This window comes from Amphibalanus amphitrite, unplaced genomic scaffold, assembly GCF_019059575.1.
Source record: "Amphibalanus amphitrite isolate SeventyFive unplaced genomic scaffold, NRLGWU_Aamphi_draft 001338F_arrow, whole genome shotgun sequence".
Taxonomy (NCBI): Eukaryota; Metazoa; Arthropoda; class Thecostraca; order Balanomorpha; family Balanidae; genus Amphibalanus; species Amphibalanus amphitrite.
The window spans coordinates 44,252-64,974 of NW_024882831.1; the positions used below are offsets into that span (position 1 = coordinate 44,252).

The 20,723-nt window shown below is 54.7% G+C and overlaps 3 protein-coding genes across 4 annotated transcripts in view; 2 read left to right on the forward strand and 1 right to left on the reverse strand.

Moving 5' to 3' along the window:
• Positions 1–13,272, forward strand: part of LOC122372267 (partitioning defective 3 homolog B-like) — a 34,886-nt gene extending 21,614 nt beyond the window's left edge. The window contains exons 7-24 of the mRNA XM_043349244.1: positions 1,619–1,794; positions 2,133–2,295; positions 2,643–2,964; positions 3,395–3,643; positions 4,806–4,908; positions 5,211–5,419; positions 5,735–6,019; positions 6,380–6,558; positions 6,873–7,078; positions 7,276–7,346; positions 7,611–7,749; positions 8,942–9,128; positions 9,450–9,573; positions 9,920–10,096; positions 10,373–10,558; positions 10,753–11,327; positions 11,654–11,841; positions 12,165–13,272. Coding sequence (XP_043205179.1) covers positions 1,619–1,794; positions 2,133–2,295; positions 2,643–2,964; positions 3,395–3,643; positions 4,806–4,908; positions 5,211–5,419; positions 5,735–6,019; positions 6,380–6,558; positions 6,873–7,078; positions 7,276–7,346; positions 7,611–7,749; positions 8,942–9,128; positions 9,450–9,573; positions 9,920–10,096; positions 10,373–10,558; positions 10,753–11,327; positions 11,654–11,841; positions 12,165–12,316 — 3,691 coding nt within the window. The 3' untranslated portion in view covers positions 12,317–13,272. The remainder of the gene's footprint in view (positions 1–1,618; positions 1,795–2,132; positions 2,296–2,642; positions 2,965–3,394; positions 3,644–4,805; positions 4,909–5,210; positions 5,420–5,734; positions 6,020–6,379; positions 6,559–6,872; positions 7,079–7,275; positions 7,347–7,610; positions 7,750–8,941; positions 9,129–9,449; positions 9,574–9,919; positions 10,097–10,372; positions 10,559–10,752; positions 11,328–11,653; positions 11,842–12,164) is intronic.
• A 728-nt stretch (positions 13,273–14,000) lies between these two features.
• LOC122372268 (X-ray repair cross-complementing protein 5-like) lies at positions 14,001–18,081 on the forward strand. 2 transcript variants are annotated; one of them, XM_043349245.1, is made up of 2 exons: positions 14,001–14,058; positions 15,024–18,081. In XM_043349245.1, exon 2 carries the CDS (start codon positions 15,073–15,075, stop codon positions 17,287–17,289), a length of 2,217 nt encoding a protein of 738 aa, XP_043205180.1. In that variant the 5' UTR covers positions 14,001–14,058; positions 15,024–15,072; the 3' UTR covers positions 17,290–18,081. The 2 variants fall into 2 exon arrangements, with proteins under 2 accessions (XP_043205180.1, XP_043205181.1); XM_043349246.1 differs by having other exon boundaries at positions 14,025–14,123.
• Positions 18,082–18,336: 255 nt separating this feature from the next.
• On the reverse strand, positions 18,337–20,515 carry LOC122372269 (signal peptidase complex subunit 1-like). Its single transcript, XM_043349247.1, has 4 exons — positions 20,317–20,515; positions 19,770–19,829; positions 19,249–19,335; positions 18,337–18,659 (listed from the first exon to the last, which is right to left on the reverse strand). The coding sequence occupies exons 1-4, from the start codon at positions 20,350–20,352 to the stop codon at positions 18,591–18,593; spliced, it is 252 nt and encodes an 83-aa protein (XP_043205182.1). The 5' UTR covers positions 20,353–20,515; the 3' UTR covers positions 18,337–18,590.
• Positions 20,516–20,723: the final 208 nt, after the last annotated feature.

Below are 20,723 nucleotides of genomic sequence, written 5' to 3' on the forward strand. Positions count from 1 at the left end.
GAGGCAGGTGGCGTTGCTGTGCATGTTGGACTTGTCCAAATGCTTCGACGTCATCCCTCACGACCGGCTACTGGAGAAACTCCAACAGTATGGTGTCGATACTCGCTGGTTTGCTAGCTATCTCGGTGACCATTTTCAACAGGTTGTGACGCGGACACCGGACGGTCGTAGCATGCTCTCTCAACCATTGGCCAACCCCATTGGCACCTACCAGGGATCCGCCTTGGGCCCCCTGTTGTACAGTGCATATGCAAATGACATGCCGTTGTTTCAGCCTGAGAGTGTCTCGCATGCCACGTGTCTAGTGCAGTACTGTGATGACACTCAGTTGGCCGTGTTCGGTAGCCCCCGGGACGCTGACGCTCTGGTGGCGTGCATGGAGCAAAATTTAGCAGCGCTCGCAGTTTGGCTTCGTAAAAACGGTCTCAAAGTTAACGCAGACAAAACTCAATTATTGGTCATCGGCACACGCCAAAACACACGGCAACTTCCACCCATCACGGTCGATTTTATGGGCGCCACCATAGAGCAGTCACCGACGGCGAAGAACCTTGGCGTCACATTTGATGCACACCTGTCGTTTGACACTCACGTATCCGAGGTCGTGCGCCGCTGTACAGGAGTGTTGAGTGGCCTCTGCCACACCAGACACTACCTACCCAGGGACACGCTAGTCACGCTCGTGCAGGCTTTGGCTGTGTCAACGATTCGGTACGCCATCAGTGTTTACGGTGTCTGCGGTGTCACGCAGACCAGTAGGCTTCAGAGGCTGTTGAACTTCGGCGCTCGCGTTGTCTCGGGTCGCCGAAAGTTCGATCATATAAGTGACGTCATGAGAGAACTGCGATGGCTCTCAGCTGAGAACTTGTGGCGATTTCAATCAGTCATGCTGCTGAAGAAGATGCTCGCCACGGGACAGCCCGAGGTTCTGCGTGCTAGTATAGCGTGTCGAGGGAGCGTGCATGGCCGCGGCACTCGACAAGCCGATCATCTGGACACGCCTATGATCCGAACGGAGGCCGGCCGCCGTCGATTTCTGTATAGCGCTGTGACCATGTATAACAGCCTCCCAGCAGCACTCCGCGAGCTAGGCCTGCACAGATTTAAGAAGGAGTACCGGGCGATGCTGCTGAGGGAACAGTATGGCGATGACTAGTTCTCCCTGTTTAAGAAGAACACTGCATGATGAGGTATATTTTTACACGCTGTATGGTCGTATATTGTTTGTCTGTCCTGAATGATGTGCATACGATTCCCAATTCCGTGATTATTGGACACGACTGCCAAGAACAGCCATTGTATGATGGAAAGGACAGTCACGATGTGAAATAAATAAATAAATTGCATAATATTGAAATTAGATAGCATTTGAATTATTATATTCAAGGCAAGTTTTCAGTATATTTCGTTGTTTAGAGTACAAATAGCCAGAGGATGTAATGAGTTTTTAAAGCATATTTTTAGTTTTCTTCTGCAGTGCTTATAGAGTATGATTACCGTCTGCAGGTGGGCGGCCGTGTCCGGCCGGCTGCAGGGGCTGACCAGTGACCAGTGTCTGCATCCCATCTCTGTGTCGTTATGGTTCTCCGCTCACCACTATGTGCCGTGTTATCCACAGATGGGCGGACGCGGCGGGCCGGCTCCAGGAGGCCGACCTCCAGGAGCGCCGCTGGGAGCCGGTCGGCGCCAACCCGTCACCGGAGGGCTCCGGGGACGACGGCGACGAGCTGCCCCCGCAGCAGCAGCAGCAGCCGGCGCGGCTGGTGGTGCTGACTGACGTATCGGGACCGCTCGGTGGGTGCTGAGTTCCGACCTCTCGAGTTTCCTTCCCTTCGCCCGCCCGGCGTGACAGTGGGCTCACAGGGCGGTTAGGTGCCATGACTGGGTGGGTAGGGTGATATGATTATTCGGCTCAAGTTTTAAGGACTTGTGTCGAAAGATTGTGGAGATTGGAGATTTCATGCTTTTGACACACGGGTCACGCCATATGCCCACCTGGCTAGCCATTATTCTATTGATTCCTGCGCTGTCCCGAAGCCAGGCATACACTTGCGGTACGTGCCACCCGTGTACCTATAGTAATGCAATTTAAGTGATACCGGACAGTGACCCCTCCCTCGCGCTATGTCCAGGCATGCACGTGGTGCCGGACTGTGACGGCTCCGGCCGCGACTCTGGCCTGCTGGTACAGCGTGTCGAGCCGGGCAGCGCCGTACAGAGAGACGGACGGGTGGCCGTCGGGGACCGGATCGTGCAGATCAACGGACACAGCCTGAGGAACATCAGCTTCCAGAGGTGGGTGGAGTGGGGTCCCAAACGGCGGAGGGAGGGGATGGTGTGGGGGGAGGGAAGTTGTGTGCCTTAGGCTCGTAATATGACATGTCTGGTAGTTGTATTGTTAGCCATATAGTGACAGCTGCTGTTTCTGTCCTGGTGTGTATCGGAGAATGAATGTAGCTTGCATTACACCTTGATATGTGTCTTACGCCCATATCAGTCAATCTCAATGGTCTGTGCGCTCCGTAGCCTATACTTTATGTTTATATGCACAGTGGTTTTTAACTAAACTTGTCTTAAAGTGGCGACGATTTTCGCCCTGACATCTTTGCTGTCGGTCTGACCGTCCAGCCCTCCTCCCCCAGGGCGCAGGAGATATTCCTGAGCGCCATGTCAGCGGGCCAGCTGCGTCTGCTGGTGGAGCCGGGCGCGGCCGACCCCCCTCCGTCCGCCGGCCCGGCGCTCGCCGGCGGATCCCGGGTGGCCACCGTCATACCCACCAAGAAACCCGTGTCGCTGTCGTCTCGGACCCAGAGCGTCATCCAGTCGTCCAACACACGCAAACTGGGCCGCCGACTGACTGTGACGCTGGCCAAAGGAGCGGCGGGACTCGGGTTCAGTGTCACGACACGGGATAACCCGGCAGGAGGCCACGCGCCCGTCTATGTGAAGAACATACTGGCACAGGTGTGAGGTGTGGAGGGGAGCGCTGTTTGAGGGAGGGTGGTGCTTTCGGTGAGCGCTGACTTATAAATAGAAATGGGCCAGAATACGTTTGCGAGCCGATAAATGCAGTGGCTGTGGACAAGATTATCTACGTGTCGCGATGGTTTTTCACAATGCAACCGCTACTTGTCTATATTGTCTGTCTCCTGATCTACCTGTATTGTCTGTGTCTGTTATCTGACCCCCTGTCTCTGTATCAGGGCGCGGCGGTGTAGGACGGCCGACTCCGTCCCGGGGACCGACTGTATTGTCTGTATCTGACTCCCTGTCTGTCTCACACTCTCAGGGCGCGGCGGTGGAGGACGGCCGTCTCCGTCCCGGGGACCGTCTACTGTCTACATATTGTCTGTGTCTGTGTCTGACTCCCTGTCTCTGTCTCTGTCTATCTCAGGGCGCTGCGGTGGAGGACGGCCGACTCCGGCCCGGGGACCGTCTGCTGGAGATTGACGGCCAGCCGATGGCCGGTCTCAGTCAGCAGCAGGTGGTGCAGACGCTGCGCGCCGTTCCGCCCGGTCACTCGGTCCAGCTGGTCATATCGCGGCACGAGCAGGACGAACAGGGCGCCGGCACCGCGGCGACACCGGCCGGCGGGGCGGCCAAACCGCGGGAGGACGCCAGCCCGCGACTGCCCCGGCCGCTGGTCAGTGAGCAGGGCGGGGGAGAGGCGTGGAAAGGCGCCTGTTTGTACATAGATAAACGTTGGTGGAGTTTGGGTTGGGGTCGACACTGTTGGAGGAGCAGAAGCATGGCGCTGAAAGAGTGAACTAAACGTATGCCTAAAGTGTTGTACCTAGTGCAGCTGTATGCAGGGTAGGGCATTACAAAAACACGGTACCTAGGCGAGACGGACGTAGTGAATGCTGTCAATAGCTAGTCCCCAGCATCTTTCGCATCACCTACGGAAACCCACACCAAACGAGACTCCAGTGTTCGGTAGCGTCCCCCTTATTACCCTGACGTGTGACGTGTACGCTGCCCCAGACGCCGCCCCAGCCGACCGGCGACCTCGACCGTCTGACACACTCTGCTCAGGTACTGCTGCTACTGCATGACTGACGACGGCGGCTGGTGACTAACCGGGGACGAAGGACTGACGATGTTGGGGGCTGGGAAACTGTTAAATGTGTGCTCGTATATTTACTGACTATGTAGTCCTGGATACTAACTACTGGCTGCGTGGATGGTGGGTGACCCCAGCAGTGGACGGTTAAGAGCCTCGGTGGCATTAAGGTCTTATTTCCTCTCAGCAGGAATCGACCGGGTGAATGGAGACGGTGGATGGCAATGCCCTCAGAATTATCTGCTGACGGGGAATATGGGGTTTAATGAGCCGACTTTGGGTATTGACTGACTGCCTGTCGAGGGCAAAAGACTGACTGGAAGGGTGACTTACTCAGCACAATGTCTCGGTACTGTACTGAACTCTGCTCTGATGCTGGTTGGAGAGACCCTTGACTGACTTAATCAACTGCTATGATTTCCTATTGAATTATGACTGAAGCTACCCAGTAGGCATGAGTTTATTGTAGCGCTGTGACACGAGTGGTCAGGAGCTAGTTTGCTGTCACTCGTCCCCCTAACTGTACCGTTCATACTGCACTGTACATGATACCTGCCAGCAGTGCACGCTATAATTATTGCCTCTGGGAATTGGCAAACAATACAGGCATTCAGTTTTCTTGTCTTTGACGGTTTTCGAACCTGTGTAGTGTGTATGAAGGAAGCGTTTAGCTGATGTCAGTGACAGTGGAGCGTCACCGTTTGTCCTGTGTCACTGACCCCTTTGGCCGTCCCTTCCGCAGCCGCCGGAGCAGCGGGAGACAGAGTACGAGTCGGAGCCGAGCCACGACAAGGAGGTCCTGGTGTTCGACATCCCCGTGCACGACTCGGAGCGCGCCGGACTCGGTAAGCAAACGCGACTCTTTGTGTGAGGAATGCGCAGCTCAGAGGGCTGGCTAAAATACGATAAGTTCGATGTGAGCAGCGCGTATATTCACAGCTGTACCAAGCTTGGAGCCTTGCATTACACGTCAAGCCGCATCATGCGGTAAGACGATCATAAAGCAGCTAGGAAGTGTACTACAAAGTGATGTGTGGAATCTGGCTGGCAGCGTGAAGTCAGGGACCGCTCACTCTCCTGTTATGCTCAAACGCTCAACTGTCATTGTTTGATGACCAGTCTAACGGAGTTCGTTCTCCCTATTCAGGTATCAGCGTGAAGGGTAAAACGACCGCGAGCCGCTCTGGTCCGCTCGATGTCGGTATCTACATCAAGAGCGTGATCCACGGCGGGGCGGCGAGCAAGGACGGCCGTCTGCGGCGGGATGACCAGCTGATAGACGTCAACTACAGCCCGCTGCTCGGCCTCAGCAACACAGACGCCATGGAGACGCTGCGCAGGGCCATGTGCCAGGAGGTGAGACGCGGGCAGAATATGGGAACGCAATGCAGTGAGCGCAGTTAAATGTGTGTATTGCCTTGCCGCGTAACTTCAGTGCGATAGGGTGGCTCTCCCCTTCGTACCGAATTACAGGATCCACTTATCATATATGCCATGAGGGCTAAAAGGTCCCTATCCCATATCTCTCTCCGTATTCAGGCACGAACATAATGTCTTTTCCTAATGCCCCATTGTCTGTGACTAGTGATGCTCTTCTTTGACCCGTCCCTCTTGTGCCCAGTGCTCCGTCTGTGCCAGCCACTGACTCCGTCCCACCTCCGCCGCTCGCAGGGTCCGAAGCCGGGCGTCATCACTCTGACGGTGGCCCGCCGGCCGGAGAACATGACGTCGGCCGTCAGCGGGCGCGACTCGGTGGCCAGCATGCTCTCCAACTCGTCCGGGGAGCTGCTGTCGGCCGGCTGGCGGGCGGCCGGCTCCGGCGACCAGTCGGCCTTCAGCGAGGACTCGCAGGTGACGGTGGTGGCCCGCCAGCCGCCGCCGCCGCCGCCGATACCGGCCCGGCCCGACCGGCAGCCCGCCAGCCGGGCCAACATCCGTAACGAGAGCTACTACCGGGTCAGTCGGCGGGGGAGGGCAGGGTGGGAAGGGAGGGTGGGTGTTCGGGTCAGACGGTCTGTTACTGAGTTTGTCGTTAGGTAAGGTGACTGTGTTTTATCCGGCCCTAAAATCTATGTGGTGATGTTTTTAATCGGCATGTGATATCCCGTTGGACCTACCCGCCTTTCTACCGGTATCTCTTCGAGTTGGTCACTTGGAAACGACGCTAGTGACCTTTAAACGTGGCACGCCTTCAGCTAAGGTGTTTCCTTCTCCAAGAGCAGCTTGGTCCCGGTCTGCTTCATGCCTCGAGCGTCGTTAACGTTGCCTCCCTCGTTAGAGCTCCTCGTTTCACATCTCGTTACGTCTCCACCCCAGGCGACACACGACACTTGGGACGCGTCGGCGATACAGCACCACCTGCTGGACACTACTGGCAGCACCAGCACCAGCGGCGGCGCGCCGGGGCGGCACCAGGCTACTGAGACGGGCACCAACACCGCTGGCACCACCGCTGCCACTGGTACTGTCACGGCAGACTGCGCCTACGCCAGCCAGTGAGTGATAGATTAATGGTTGCCAGGATGGTGTACGATTTTTAGCATGCAGCTCCTTATTTACGAGGGGCTTGATTATCACTCGCTTATCAAGCTGCACGATCAGATGCGTGCACTCGTGCAGCTACCATTGTAAATGAGCTATGAACGATACAGGGAAATTGGAATCCGTCATTTAAAAAATTACTCTGGCTACATTTTATGTATAAAAAAACTCCGCAAAGTCCTAACTAGCTAAAAAGGTCGCCCGTTATCTCACCCTATGTATTCATGCTCGTCATTATAAAACAAATGTCTCTCTCCCCACCCGCCAGGACGTCGCTGGAGCACGCCGGCGTGGGGTTCACCCGCGACCAGCTGGGTCGTCAGTCGATGAGCGAGAAACGACACGCCTCCAAGGACGCCAAGAGCACGGACACGTACCAGCGCACGAAGCGGGCGCGGGAGGAGCGCGAGGCGCAGCGGAGACAGATCGAGGCCGAGCTGCGGCTCCAGGAGGCTTCCGAGCGGCGGAGGGCAGGTTAGTCAGGGTGCATTGAGAGGGATTCAGGGCGGGGGGGCACAGTTATTGTCGTCGCTTGAATGCTCACCCTTGACCAAATATATGTTGACTGTAAATATGCCGGTTTCAGTCTGTCAGCTGAGCTGTTTCATTGCACGTCGTATTCATTCAGTTGGTATATGTGCGGTTACACCGGGTTGTTTTCTGTTGTGCAGAAATGGTGGGTCCCAGCCTGGGTCTGAAGAAGTCCTCCAGTCTGGAGTCGCTACAGACCATGGTACACGAGGTAAGACCAATGAACGCGGCTCAGGACACCTCGAGACTAGGCGATGTTGGCAATACGGCCCTGCCGGCTAATTTGTGTGGGTGTGATATGTTGCTTGGGTTTGCTTTTTTACTGTTAACCCGTCTCTGTGTGTGTTTGATGTGTGTTTGTTGACGTGTTTAACTGCGTGGTGTTTCTATGTGCTATTTGCGGAGCGTGTCCGTCCGTCCCCTGCACCCGTCTCTGGCCGCGCGGCCGCTCACTGTCCGGGCGCGGTGTTCTCAGCTGGCTCTGGCGGAGGACGGTCAGCCGCGCGGGCCGGCCGGAGCCGGGCGCGGCCGCGGCTGTAACGAGAGCTTCCGCGCGGCCGTGGACCGCAGCTACGAGGCGCCGCTGGGAGCCATCCGAGACCGCATGGAGACCCGTGAGTGGAAGAGGGACGGGAGAGACTGGGACAGAATGGAAACCTGTGAGTGGGAGAGGGAGAGGAGGTATAGGGAACGATAGGTTTCAGTGGAGACAAGTGGAAGGGACAGGAGGGAGCCGGTAGGGAGATAGGAACGTGATTGACATTCAGGTAAGTGAGAGAGCTATGTAGAGGGAGGCCGGAGGGAGGGACGGAATAGCAGTTCGTCAGCGGGAGGGAAAACAGGTGAGGGCAGAACACTGGTTCGCAGGCTAGGTTGATACGAGAACATGGTAACGTGGAGTCTGTATTTTTCGCATGTTTCATTGAATACTTATTTTATTTTGTTTTGTTTTCATTTGGTTTTTATGCGTGCGTAGTTCGTTTTTATGTTATGTATTGTTTTCTCGGAAATGAATGTGAACTAAATTATTACGATGTTTGCAATACACCATTTGATTGTCGTCCGCTAAAACCGTGCTTGTGCATGAGCATGAACCAGTGCGAGCTCATAGCCTCCGACGTTTCGTGTTCCGTGATAAAAAATCACTGCCGATTCCTGCTGATGATGCATGAAGCTATCGTGAGCATGTGCATGTTTTCAAATCGTTTGTGTGCTTTGCATTTGGCATGAAAATCTTATTAAAAGCAGCCAATCAAATAGGCATTAGTTGTTCAGCGTGTCGCTCGCATTGGAAGCCTGGCTTTCGTAGCGTGGTCCGTGTTTCATGTTGTACGAGCACGTTGTCCTTGGCTCAACGCAGTTGGTCAGATCTTTTTTCTGAAATATGTTGGGATTCAAAGCGATTATGAAACTCACAATGTTGAGGCATTTATGACTTTTTTCGTGTTACCTTCAAACCTGCTACTGCAAAGATTAAGCTCAGAGTCCACTAGATCGGCTACGGTTGAAGTTGAACGGTTGCTGGGATTTATACTGCAACTCAACTCATTAGCGTGCTTACATGGACGTCGGTTCACCAGCGGCTACCGGTCACTTTCGATGCACCGCTGACTGTCCGTGCTGACACGTCTCTGCACGCTGTGACAGTGCCCTGGCGGGGTACGGTGACACTGCGGGGGCTGTCGGCCGCCGGTGGCTGGTCTCCGCCGCACTGCATGTCGCCCGCCCTCTAACTGGCCCCCGCTCTCCCTCTCTCTCCGCCCCGCCCCCTCTCTCCCCTCTCTCTGGTGTCGGCGGCGTCGTCAGTGGCCGTGGCGGCTGACGCCGGCTTTGTCGCCTGTCTAGTGGACGAGGAGTCGGCCGGCGCCGGAGGAGAAGGAGCGTTCAGCCGGGACGCCGCCGCCCGACAGAGCTCCATGAGCTCAGGGGTGGTCGAGGACAAAAAGGGCAAACGCCGCTCCGGACTGCTCAAAGGACTCGGCAGCATGTTCAAGTGAGTGGTGGCAAACTCTGTGGTAGTTCTGTCATAGTTTCGTGATGTTGATGAAGCTTTAGTGACGTCTTTGGCACATTGATTGCTAAGTTATGTGATTTGCGGTGAGCAAAAAATGACAAGAAAAGACTTTATGCCCCTGTACTGTCCTTTCCATTTTGGCAGTCTTCCGGAATTACTCGGCCGGTTAATTTAACACATCAACCCTTGATCAGTCTGACAGGCAGGAGTCGTGTCACTAATCATTTCTGTATTTGTCTGATCACTGATCGCTGTACTTGTCACTGTTCTCACTGTATCTATCTCCGTCCCGTTACCTAGGTTCGGGAAGCATCGCCGATCGGAGGATCAGGGTGAGCCAGTGCCACCAGTCCGGACCACCTCTGCCGAGCCCCAGCCCCAGTCTCAGTCGCAGTCACAGCAGCAGCGGATCACCCACGCGCCGGTCAGTGGAACCGGGGAGAGCAGCGGGACTGGGCGCGGGACGGATTGTGGGAAAGGGTTCTGTGGGTGCATAACGACTTGCGATGGTGCTGTTGAGTCATAAGACTTTTGGGAATTATAGTTTTTTCATGGTGTGGAAATGTGGGTATCTTTTATTCTTCCGCTGTCAGCGCGTTTGTTAATTTACCGGCCATGCACCTTAGTTGACGTGAAGTTTTCAGTATAGTCCATTGTGTGTTTTGCTTAGTTTAGTTTGTTAAGCAGTGTGCCAATTTTGTAGCCGTGTTGTAGCACCAGTTTACGTGTACCGTGTGTGTGCTGGCTGACCGGCTCTCTATCCCATTCAGCCGTCGCAGGGTCAGCCGGCCGGTCCGCCGCCGCCGGCCGCCGGCCAGGAGCGGGCGCCCAGCCGCGCCGAGCGGATGGTGCAGCTGCGGCAGGAGCACCAGAGGCGGCACGCCACGCGGCACGGGGTCTACGTGACGGAGGCGGCCGAGGAGCGCGCCGAACAGCACCTCAGACAGGTGGGTAGAGAGGGGCAGGCGATAATCGAACACACATGATACTAGCCAACAGATTAGACACTGATCAGTCGAATTATTGGTGAGGTAAATTTGAGTCGAACTGAACAGCAGACAAGACTGGTGGGTTAAGGTGTGTCAGGAGCACTCATGCTACGTCCGCTTATCGCCCACAGCCGCTAATACACCACGCTGCTTACGTATCAGAGATACACCTGCGCGTGTGAAGGTGAGCGTTCTTGGGTGCTGACGCCGCAGGCTGCCCACTCGGTATTCCAGGTCCACCCGGGGAAGCCGCCCGGCCCTCATCTGTCGGACCAGATCAACAACAACGTGCCGCCGGCGGGGTTCGTGCGCGGCGCGCAGGGCGCCCGCAGCAGCGAGTACTTCCGAAACCCGCGGCCGGCGCCCATGGCACCGCGGCACCGAGGACACGAGGGCGCCGGACCGCCGCCCCACTCCTGGGTAGGTGGCCGAGCGGGACAGGGGTACCATGGTCTGCGAGCTGGGTTCTAATAGTGTGTGTTATGCCTTCGGTACATATTTGAGTCGTTCAAACAGCCAAACAGTCCAACCATTGCTATTTTGGGTTTCGTATCATTCCTTTGTTTTGTATTGTGACGCTAGTTCCTTCTGACCTCTGTGTTGTTCGTTTTCAGCTGGGTGAGGACGGGGGCCGGCCGGCGCCGCCCTCCCACCAGCCCCACAGCGGTAGCGCGGCCGTACCCAGTGCCGACCCGTCCGACCCCCGCGGCTACCGGTCCCACCCGGGCGGCCCATCGGAGCCGCGTCAGTCCCACTTCGGCCAGTCGCAGCCGCGCGGCTACCACGATCCGTCCGACCCGCGGGCGTACCCCGGCGGGCCGGCCGACCTGCGAGGGTACCCCGGTACCCAGACGGACCCCCGAGGGTACTCCAAGGGTGCGGTTGACCCGAGAGGGTATCCCAACGGGTCGGCCGACCCGCGAGGGTACTCGTCTAGCCACCCGGAGCCGCGCGGCTACCCGGTCTCGGACGTGCGCGCGCACCCGGCCGAGCCGTGGCCTCCGTCCTCCGGGGCCGGTCAGTGGGTGTACCCGGCGCCCGGCAGCGGCTCGCGGCGCCCCTCGGCCGGCGGTCGACCGGCGCCCCCGCCGCCGGACGGCGAGCCGGCCCGGCCGGGCTCGGCGTCCGGCGGCGAGCGGCAGCGCTACGGCCACTACGCCAACTACGAGCAGATCCGACACCACCTGAGGTGAGCGCCGGCGAGCCCGGTCCAACGGGGGACGCGGGAGGGGTGGTGAATGACAGCTGCTTGGCTTGACAATTATTGGTGTGGTGAAAACTAACCGTTAACTAGACGTGGGCTGGAGTCAGGAAAGCATCTGTGTTCATGTGTATTGTCATGATTTGTGAAATAGAGCTTCAGTAAATAAGTGAGGCTAGTAATTCTAGGCATTTTTAGAACCGTCTCCTTTATTTCGCCAGACGAGGTTCATAGCAACCCTTCCGTTCAAACATCTAATCGTTGCTGGCTCGGACATCCCGCCCGCAGCCCTGACCGCTCCCCTCCCCGCGCAGCCGACAGCAGCAGCAGTACCACTCCCAGCGGGGCCGCCACCCGGCCGAGCCGACCGACCGGCCCACCAGCTGCTACTACGAGCACGAGGCGGCTGCTGCCGCGGCGGCGGCGGCGGCGCGGTCCGGCGGTGACCACTCGCTGCCCCGTCACCACGAGCGCAGCCGATCCGGTCCGGCCATCGGTCCCGGTAAGACACGGGAGAGGGAGTGGGGATGGGGGAAGCGGTGGACAGGATGTAAAGGGGTAGGAGGGGAGGATTCTGAGAGTTTGTAGAAAAGAGATAAGCGCATTGAGACAACACAGCTGAGGCCTTTTGCACCGTAAGCTGTGTGGCCGACAATGAGTTGTTCGTATGTAAATACAACGCGGTGTAGCCTGACCAATCATGTTATGCAGTACGAGATGCAGTTTTATCTTACTTTCAGTCCAAACTGTGCTGGCCGTCCGTCCGCCTCCGCCGTGTAGTACAGTGGTATCTGACTCCCCCCCCCCCCCTCCGCCGCCGTCCAGGTGCCGGTGGTGTCGGCGTGCCCTCGTCAGGCGGCTCCGACCCGCGGCTGAGGCCGGCGCCGCTCGGCCTGTCCCAGCAGCAGCACTGGCGGCGGCCGGCCGGCGCGCCGGGTCCGCTGCAGCGCCCCTCGGCGGCCGGCAGTCACGTCTGAGACGCCCCAGGGCGGCCGGCGCTCCGGGCCCGCTGCAGCGCCCCTCGGCGGCCGGCAGTCACGTCTGAGACGCCCCAGGGCGGCTGGAAGTCGTCGGAGGCTGCCGAGGGCCGCCAGCGCTCCCGCAGTGGTGTGTCGAGCCAGAGCGGGGTCCCAGCGGCCCGACTCCAGCGCATCAGCTGTGAGTGTGTGTGAGCGTGTGTATGTGTGACGGAGTGTGAATGTTTGAAGAGTGCCATCCGAGTACCCGGTGGCTCAGATCTGTTCCACTGCCGAGCGGGCGACACGGCGCTGCTGGAGCGCAGCTTTACCCATTTACCCATGTATTTATCAATGTACTTGTCTATGTACTTAACCATTGACTGTTCTAACTTTGTACTGTGTTGTGACGCGCTGTTTTAACTCGATGTAATTCGTAGATCAGTACAACAACGAACCTCTTGAGATTTCGACGTAGATCTTTTTCCATTATTTTTTTCCATATTTGTATCGTACTTTATGACAGTGCTGCATTTTTATCATGAATGATGTCTGCTTATTTTTACATTCATGTTATGTCGTGTGACGTATTGTCCATTTTTGGCTCGCTGCGGTCGGCGCTGTTACCATTCTCAGGTACAAAGTGTGCCTCCGTCCACCGATATCTGCCTTTTCCAGTGCCTGTGCCACACGGGGGTGCCTTTCGCTGCCTTCGTGAACTGTGTGTCTCATCAGTGTGTAACGCTGTTTGTCCTCTCTACGCCGTCCTGAGATGACCCGCAGGCTGTAGCGCGCTGTCACTGGGCGGTAGGTACCCGTCTCCTATACAGCGGTACCTTCCGAACTGAGCGGCATGCGTATCGTGATGACCAATTTTCCATTCTGCATTCCGATGCGGAGCTCGTGCTACCGTCTTGTACCGTGCTATGGAGGCCAATACGTTCCATCGTCAGGACAATACAGGACGGGATTCTGATGACCCTTGTTTCGTTATTTTTTAAGCCAGGAGTGCAGTTATTAATGATACGACAAATGTTTTGTTACATGCTAAGATGGTCGTTGAGGAGAAGAGACTGATCTGGGATGTTCCGATTTAGGGTTTCTGTGCCAAAGACTGCTGTGTTTGGCCCCTTCGGTCTAATGACACTTTTTCGGAGCCGGAAAGGTGTAAGAAATTATTGGTCTGTGCCTGTGCGGCCACCCTGTGCCTGGTGCTCCGTTGATGCTGAGTCCGTCCTAGCCAGGCCGCCCAGCTCCGCCAACGGTGACCCCACTGGCCACCGTATTGGAAGGAAGGAGCTTCTCGAGCCGGATGGATGTGACCGTCCAGAGTGGGACAGGAGGATTGAGAATTACTAATTAGTGCTCCCTGAGGACAGATCATAGGGGTTGGAGGCGAGTAAAAAAAATAGTTTGTGATATGGCCTACATCAGAAAGCCAAAGGTAAACCGCCCAAATATAGCCCAGCTTTGAAGCAGCGCGGAGTGTGGAGCCAGAGAATCGATAAAACATCTGTAACTAGTTATATAAAACATGACCTGTAAAAACTGGCCCTGCACGCAATTGCTATTTTTACATGGCGATCGTCCGGTAATGGCAAGGGCATGTGTTTTGCAAATTGCATTTGAATGGTGAAAATTAAAAGCATTATAAAAAGCATTGATGGCACAAAAGTAGACAATAGATGCGCAGCCTTGACAAAACAATCACGCCGTCAGCCAAAAAATTGTTGATCAATTGACAATTTGTGGATGTTTTCGAGGTGTTGCAAATATAAAAATATAAATTAAATATTGGTGATATTGGATATTGCTCAATATTTTTCAGGTGATGGAAAATATTGATTGTTTGTTGCTGTTGGTTTGTCTTGAATTGAAGAGAAGTCGTGCAGGTGCAGGATGGAACACGTCGGGGCCGACCGTGCCGACTGTGCCGACTCGCTCAGATAATTGAATTGGGAATCGCATTGTGCCTGTATAATCTTGTTTTTATGATGCATTGCATATAAATAAGTTACATTTGGTGCTCCTGCTGCTTTCATGTCGCCACATTGACAATTTTAGTTGTTAGTGAATACTGGGTGCACAGGCCACAATTAGTTATGTTATCCTGATCCATGGTGTGGGTGGGTGCTTGTGCTTAAAAGTTTAATTGAAATAGATCGATGACCCTCTATATTGCTTTGAGATAACCTTTTTAAAAGTGTTTACTACTTATTTGTGTCCTGAGCTTGAAGATGTTGTGACAAATAGCTTAAATTCCCAGCATTATAAATGTGTTGATTGACAAAGAAATTGCTATGTTTTCATCGTCTTTGATCAAATTTCAATTACAAAATGTATAACTCTTGGCTTTAGCTGGAAGGCAGTTGTTTAAAAGGCCCAACATTATAAATTTGCTGATGTGCAAAAAAATTTGATGTTTTTTTCATCTTCTTTGATAAAATTTCAATTTAAATAGTTATATCTCCATGCTCTATGTGGAAGGCAGTGGCCATTTCAGCCAACACTTACTATTTTTTTAGTTTCTAGTGGACTCTATTGAAAATACTTATTGCATTTGGAGAAAATTATCTTCCATTGATTTCAAGCTTTTCCTATTTCATAGGCTCTGAATTCTTATTGAAGAAAAGATTTACATTCCTCCTTAACACCTTTATGCCTGTATTTGAGATGAGCCTTAGGTTAGGACAGATAAGCTAATGTTACATATATTGTGCTCTTTCAGGTGTATGGCTCAAGTACTGCAGAAGTAATCTTTGCTGAGCTGATTGACAATGGAGGCACTGGTCATCGTGCTGGATGTGGGACCCTCCACTGGAACACTGTGTGCTGATGGAGGAGCCACCTTCATTGACACAGCCCTGCTGTGCTGTGACCGCATTGCTCAGAGGAAGCTATTCGAGGACAAGAACAAGGATCACATGGCCGTGGTGGTGGTGGGCTCAGAGGAGAGTGACAACCGCCTGGCGGACGCCGACGCCGACCAGTACCAGCACGTGAGCCTGGCGCGCCGGCTGGCGCCTGTGGACTGGCCGCTGGTGCGCATGCTCAGCCCGGACCGGCTGCACGCCACGGAGGCGCAGGGCGACTGGCTGGACGGCCTGGTGGTGGCGCTCGACCACCTGGTCGAGATGATCCGCACGCACAAGTACCAGCAGCGCCGGATCGTGCTGCTGACCGACTTTGGTGGGCCGCTGTGCACCGACCAGCTGGATGCCATCAAGGCCGGACTCAGGAAGTACGATGTGGACCTGATGGCCATCGGGACGGAGCTGGCCACCGACGGTAGTGACGAGATGCAGCTGAAACCCACCGGCAAGACGGAGCCCGCCGACGACCTGCAGATGAAGACCGAGGACGGGTCGGCGCTGGGCGGCGGCGAGCCGCGGCCCGGCCCGTCCGGCGCGCGCGGGCTCTACCGGCACGACGGCAAGGCCAAGACGCGTCAGCAGCTCGAGGGCGAGTCGGCCGTGGTGCAGCTGATCCGCGCCGTCGACGGCGGCTTCTTCACCTTCGAGCAGGCGCTGCCGCAGCTGCTCTTCTTCCACAAGCGGAAGTCGCGCGCAGCGCCGTGGAACGCTCCGCTGCAGATCGGCGAGAGCCTCTCCATCAACATAACCGGCTACAGCCAGATCAAGAAGGTCACCATGCCGTCGTGGCGTAAGCTGGCGGCCGGCCCGCAGCCGGCGCCGGTGAAGCGGCGGACAACGTACGAGCGCCAGGACGAGCAGCGCTCGGCTGTGCCGTTCGAGGAGACGGAGCGGGCGTACCGGTACGGCACAACGCTGGTGCCGTTCTCGCGGCTGGACCAGCAGGAGCTCGAGTACCGCAGCGGCGCGCCTCGCTCCATCCAGGTCCTGGGCTTTACGTCCGCCTCCAACGTTGGGCCGCACCTGTACCAGGACACGCAGACGGTGCAGGTGGTGGCGCGGCGCGGCGACACCGGCGCAGAGGCGGCACTCTCGGCGCTGATCCACGCGCTCCAGGAGACGGACATGGTGGCGGTGGCACGGCGCACCTACAACAACGGCGGCACGCCGCGGCTCGGCGCGCTGCGGCCCAACATCCGACACGACCTCGAGTGTCTGGTCTGGGTGCAGCTGCCGTTCGCAGAGGACATGCGTAACCCGCTGTTCCCTCCGCTGCCGACGGCCGTCCCTCAGGAGACGCTGTCGGCCGTCGATCAGCTCATCGACGCCATGGATCTGACGGCGCCGGCGGCCGAGGAGGCCTCGGAGCGGCTGGAGCCGGGTGCGCTGCTCAGCCCGCAGTTCCAGCGGCTCTACCAGGTGCTGGCGGCGCGCGCGCTCCACCCGGGCGAGCCTCTGCCGCCGCCGGACGCCGATCTGCTGCGCCAGCTGAGCCCGGACCCGGCGCTGGCGGCGCCGGACGCCCTGCGCGCCGTGGCCGCCGCCTGTCCGCTGACGGAGCTGCTGCTGCCCCACCAGCGCCGCGAGACCGGTCGAGACGTGTTCCAGGCGGCGGCCGCCGCCGCGCCCGACCAGGCCGGCCCGGCAGCCACCGTCACCGACCTCATCAAGCCAGAAGTCACCGAGGTGGGCACCGTCAACCCGGCTGAAGACTTCGACGTCCTGCTTCGACGCGACGACGTGCGCTTCGACGAGCTGTGCTCGCAGATGCAGCGGGTCATCTCGCGACTGGTGCGTGAGTCGCTGACGCGGCCGGCGCTGCTGGAGAAGACGGTGGCGGCGATCGGACGGCTGCGCACGGCGTGCCGGGGCGTGTCGCCGGCCGCGTACAACGCCTGGGTGGCTGAGGCGCGCGGCCAGCTGTCGGAGCGGCCGGCCGTCTGGCAGCGCGTGGTCGCCGACCGGCTCGGACCGATCGTGGCCTCCGAGAGCGCCCACCCGGCCGCTGAGGAGGCCGAGGCGACCCGCTTCTACGATGGCGGCGCGGCGGCGGCGGCGGCAGTGGAGGCGGTCCAGGCGGCCGAACAGGAGGCTGCAGAGGACCTCCTGGACGACCTGTGAGCGGCCGGCCGACTGACCGGACTCACCCGGCGCGGCGACGGATCAGACTCACCCGGCCGGCGACGGATCAGACTCACCCGGCGCGGCGGATAAGGGTATCGCACAAACGGCCACCTCCCCTCCCGGTGTCTTGGGTAGTCATCTGCCTCAGCGGCTAGAGACTGCTGTGTTGTGTGATGTTACGCTCGACAGCTGACTACAGCCAACCCCCACCGTGTGGATTCATTGCAGCACTTAGTGCCTTGCCTCGCAAAATTGGCCGATGCGCCCTTGCGTTTGTTGATAAACGTTTGAGGTAGGCAGATGGTCAAGCTAAGAGGATCGAGATCGTTTCGTTGTTTTTCTTCAATTCCCAGGCAGAGGAACCTTTCCGTGGCGTCCTGTCATGGTTTATGTTTGTGATCATAAGTGTGATGCTTTTGAGCCTCGTTTGCGCTTTTGTTTTTCAGCGATTGTATTTGTTACTCTTCTTGCTGTGTCATGTACGTCGGTAGATTCATAGACATGGTTGATAATACCTGGCTAGTGCGCTTCTATTCGATTAGTTTAGGATGTATTGATGCGTTTGCACGGTTCGTTCAATCTCTAGGGCAACACAGTCCCCGTCTCTCACTGGTTTCAGCTGCAAGGGGCCTTCGTGTAAGCGACACAAGCCCGGTTCCACATCGTCGAATCATAAATTATTGCGGTACAAATGAATTCACCATTGACTGGTCCATGACTGCTTCTAGAGGTGCCATTTGATGTGACGTGCGCCTGGCCTGATGTAATACAGGGCATCCGTGTCTCGCACCCTGCTATATGTGCAGCTCAGATCCGTGTCAACTCGTGCTTGGATACTGACTGATGGTCCTTGCGCGTCTACTAGCAGCGCGCGGTGACACTTCGAACTATGTGGCTCGCCGAGCCCTAGTCGACACGTCGATATGTTTTCAAACAGCTGTTGTTGTTGCGGATAAACTCCTCGGAGGCAGTTGGAATGATAAGTAGTCTAAAATCGGAACAAAGCTCGCTGGAAAAAAGGCGAATAATTCAATATGACGATAGTTTTACAAATCATGTTTTATTACCACCACATCGACGCGACGCGTAATAAGATTTCAGCTTTGTGAGAACAAATGAAACCCGCCTAACGGCCACACTTCGGTGCCTGACTGTACGCTCATCACGGTGAGCTACACCAAAAACCACACCCAGGCCCCTCGGTCCCCGTACCACAGAATGATGAAAACAATATACGCCCGATCCCGGCAGCGTTCACCGCCCCATTTCTTCTTTTTGGCCTTGCAGGCGTCTGCGCTCTAGGCGGATCTGGGCTTTTGCCAGTTGAGCGGGTGGCGCCGGTACATGGGCCACGGAGGTAGCGTCAGCTGCAACACGGGTCACAGAGGTCAGTCGGCGGCAGGAGGGGCCGGTGCCGCGCTCCGGATGGACCTGGGACAGCAGGAGGCAGGCTCGACGGCGCACTACTATTTTGGGACAGTCGGGACTGAGGTAGCTGGCTTGAGACACAACTAATTGGAGTGGCAGGGATGCACTCTGACTGAGGCTCGAAGGAAGCAGAAAAATCACTGACACACATATGGTGAAAAGGCCTGAAGGCTTGAGTCTTGACTCTGTAACCTCTTGCCTTTGAACCATGAGAGTGGGAAACCAACACATTCTAGTAAACAAGAAAGGTGGTATCAAAAATATAAACTTCTGGTTGATGAAGTTAGAGGTGGCTATTGGGTTATTATTAAATGGTGCCAATATTGCTATTTACAGTTTAAGTATCCAGTGATGTGTATGATATGAGTGCCACCACAAATTTACTCAACACTCCTCACCATTATGCTTTAAAAAAAAAAATCAGAATGTTTTCCCCTTGCATCCAAAAGGGAAATGGACTAGCTTACTTCAGTCAAGAGTGTGGACAATGAGCTTAACAAATAAAATAATCAACATTTATTATCTCACCAAGCATGCTAGAGCCACACCAGCGCCCAGTATGTAGACGGTTTGTGAGAACTGCTGGATGGAGTATCCCCAGACAAGGCCCACAACCTGTGGAAGAGCAAATGGAGGGCATCAGCTCATCATCTGGTAAAGCAACAACATCATCTTTATTGATAAAGCTTTAGCATCATTGGAAGCTATGAAACTGAATTTAATTTGAAAAATGACTTTGTAAAATGTCTAAATAAATGAAGCAGTGTTTACATGAACATACTCTTTATGTTATAAAGGTGGAAGACATGGAGCAAAATATGAGCAATGTAAGCATGATAAATAGCACATGTTCTATAAATTTAATAAATGAATGATACTGCCTTATTAGTTATTGTATGTATCAGTATGGTTTAAGAACAGATGCAAAAATTAATTATGGAAAAAAACTATATCTGCATTCTGTATTTGTATTATCTAAATACAGGCCATATACCTCATTTACAGTGGCAATCATAAAGCAAAATACCACTAAAAAATTGTCAACTTACTCCAAACAGAACTATGATGACTTGGAACAGTCTCTCTGCCCATTTCTGTCCCTCGTAATCCTGTAGGTAAGCAACATATGAGTCAGATTATACAGGTCACACAAAACTTAGTGTACTGATAATTTATAAAATAAATAATTGAAATTTTATGAAAATCAAGTTTAATAACTTCAGTTTATATAGGAAATGATGCTGCGGTTAGAAGCATCAAAATTCAAAATTAAAGTATATTTTTTGTTTCACTATAAAAGAATAATATCAGGATTATCATAATACACATGACATCACCCATGAACAGCCAGAATAAAGCAAATTGAAATCAGCAAGACATAACCCAGTCGCTGTCCTCAAAATGACCACTTGACGCACCAAATTTGAAAGAATTACAAAAATTGGGAAAAGATGGATGTCAAGGTCAGAGAAAGCATCATCAGAGCATTGCAGACAACAAAGGAAAATGACGAAAACCAGACAAAAATTAAGAAAAGGGAACACAGTAGCCGGTCAAACCAAAACATGAAGATTGAGATTGAATGCTTCAACATACCATATGAGTAGGGATCCATGCAGGAAGCTCAATCATCTTTCGCAAATTTGATATCAGCTACGGGACAGACAAAATTGAAATATAACACCTGCCTATCACTATTAACTTCACTTCCAAAATGAATAATAAATATGCAATCACACGTCCATCTGTGTGACACACCGACGCGTACACAAACAACAAGCGTCATCTAACATTACCCCAGAACTATAACACAAACATTTTGCTAATTTTTTACTCGCGTTTGAGCCAAAACTTATATCTTTCCAGTTAAAATTTAAGGTTACGACATGACTTGGTCATTTTATATCTTATTTCAAAAAGTTTTTTGTTGTTATTTTGGGCATGACTGTTTTTCTCACTCACTGAACTAGTCTGTTTTTCTTTTAAAAAAGTTTTGCGATATA

Bases quoted from the DNA above. Each gene is read 5' to 3' on its own strand.
- LOC122372268 (XM_043349245.1), top strand. From the start codon at position 15,073: ATGGAGGCACTGGTCATCGTGCTGGATGTGGGACCCTCCACTGGAACA.
- LOC122372269 (XM_043349247.1), bottom strand. From the start codon at position 20,352: ATGATTGAGCTTCCTGCATGGATCCCTACTCATATG. The intron at 19,830-20,316 runs GTATGTTGAAGC...GCTTACCTACAG, and splicing joins CATGGATCCCTACTCATATG to GATTACGAGGGACAGAAATG. The intron at 19,336-19,769 runs GTAAGTTGACAA...GCTCTTCCACAG, and splicing joins TCATCATAGTTCTGTTTGGA to GTTGTGGGCCTTGTCTGGGG.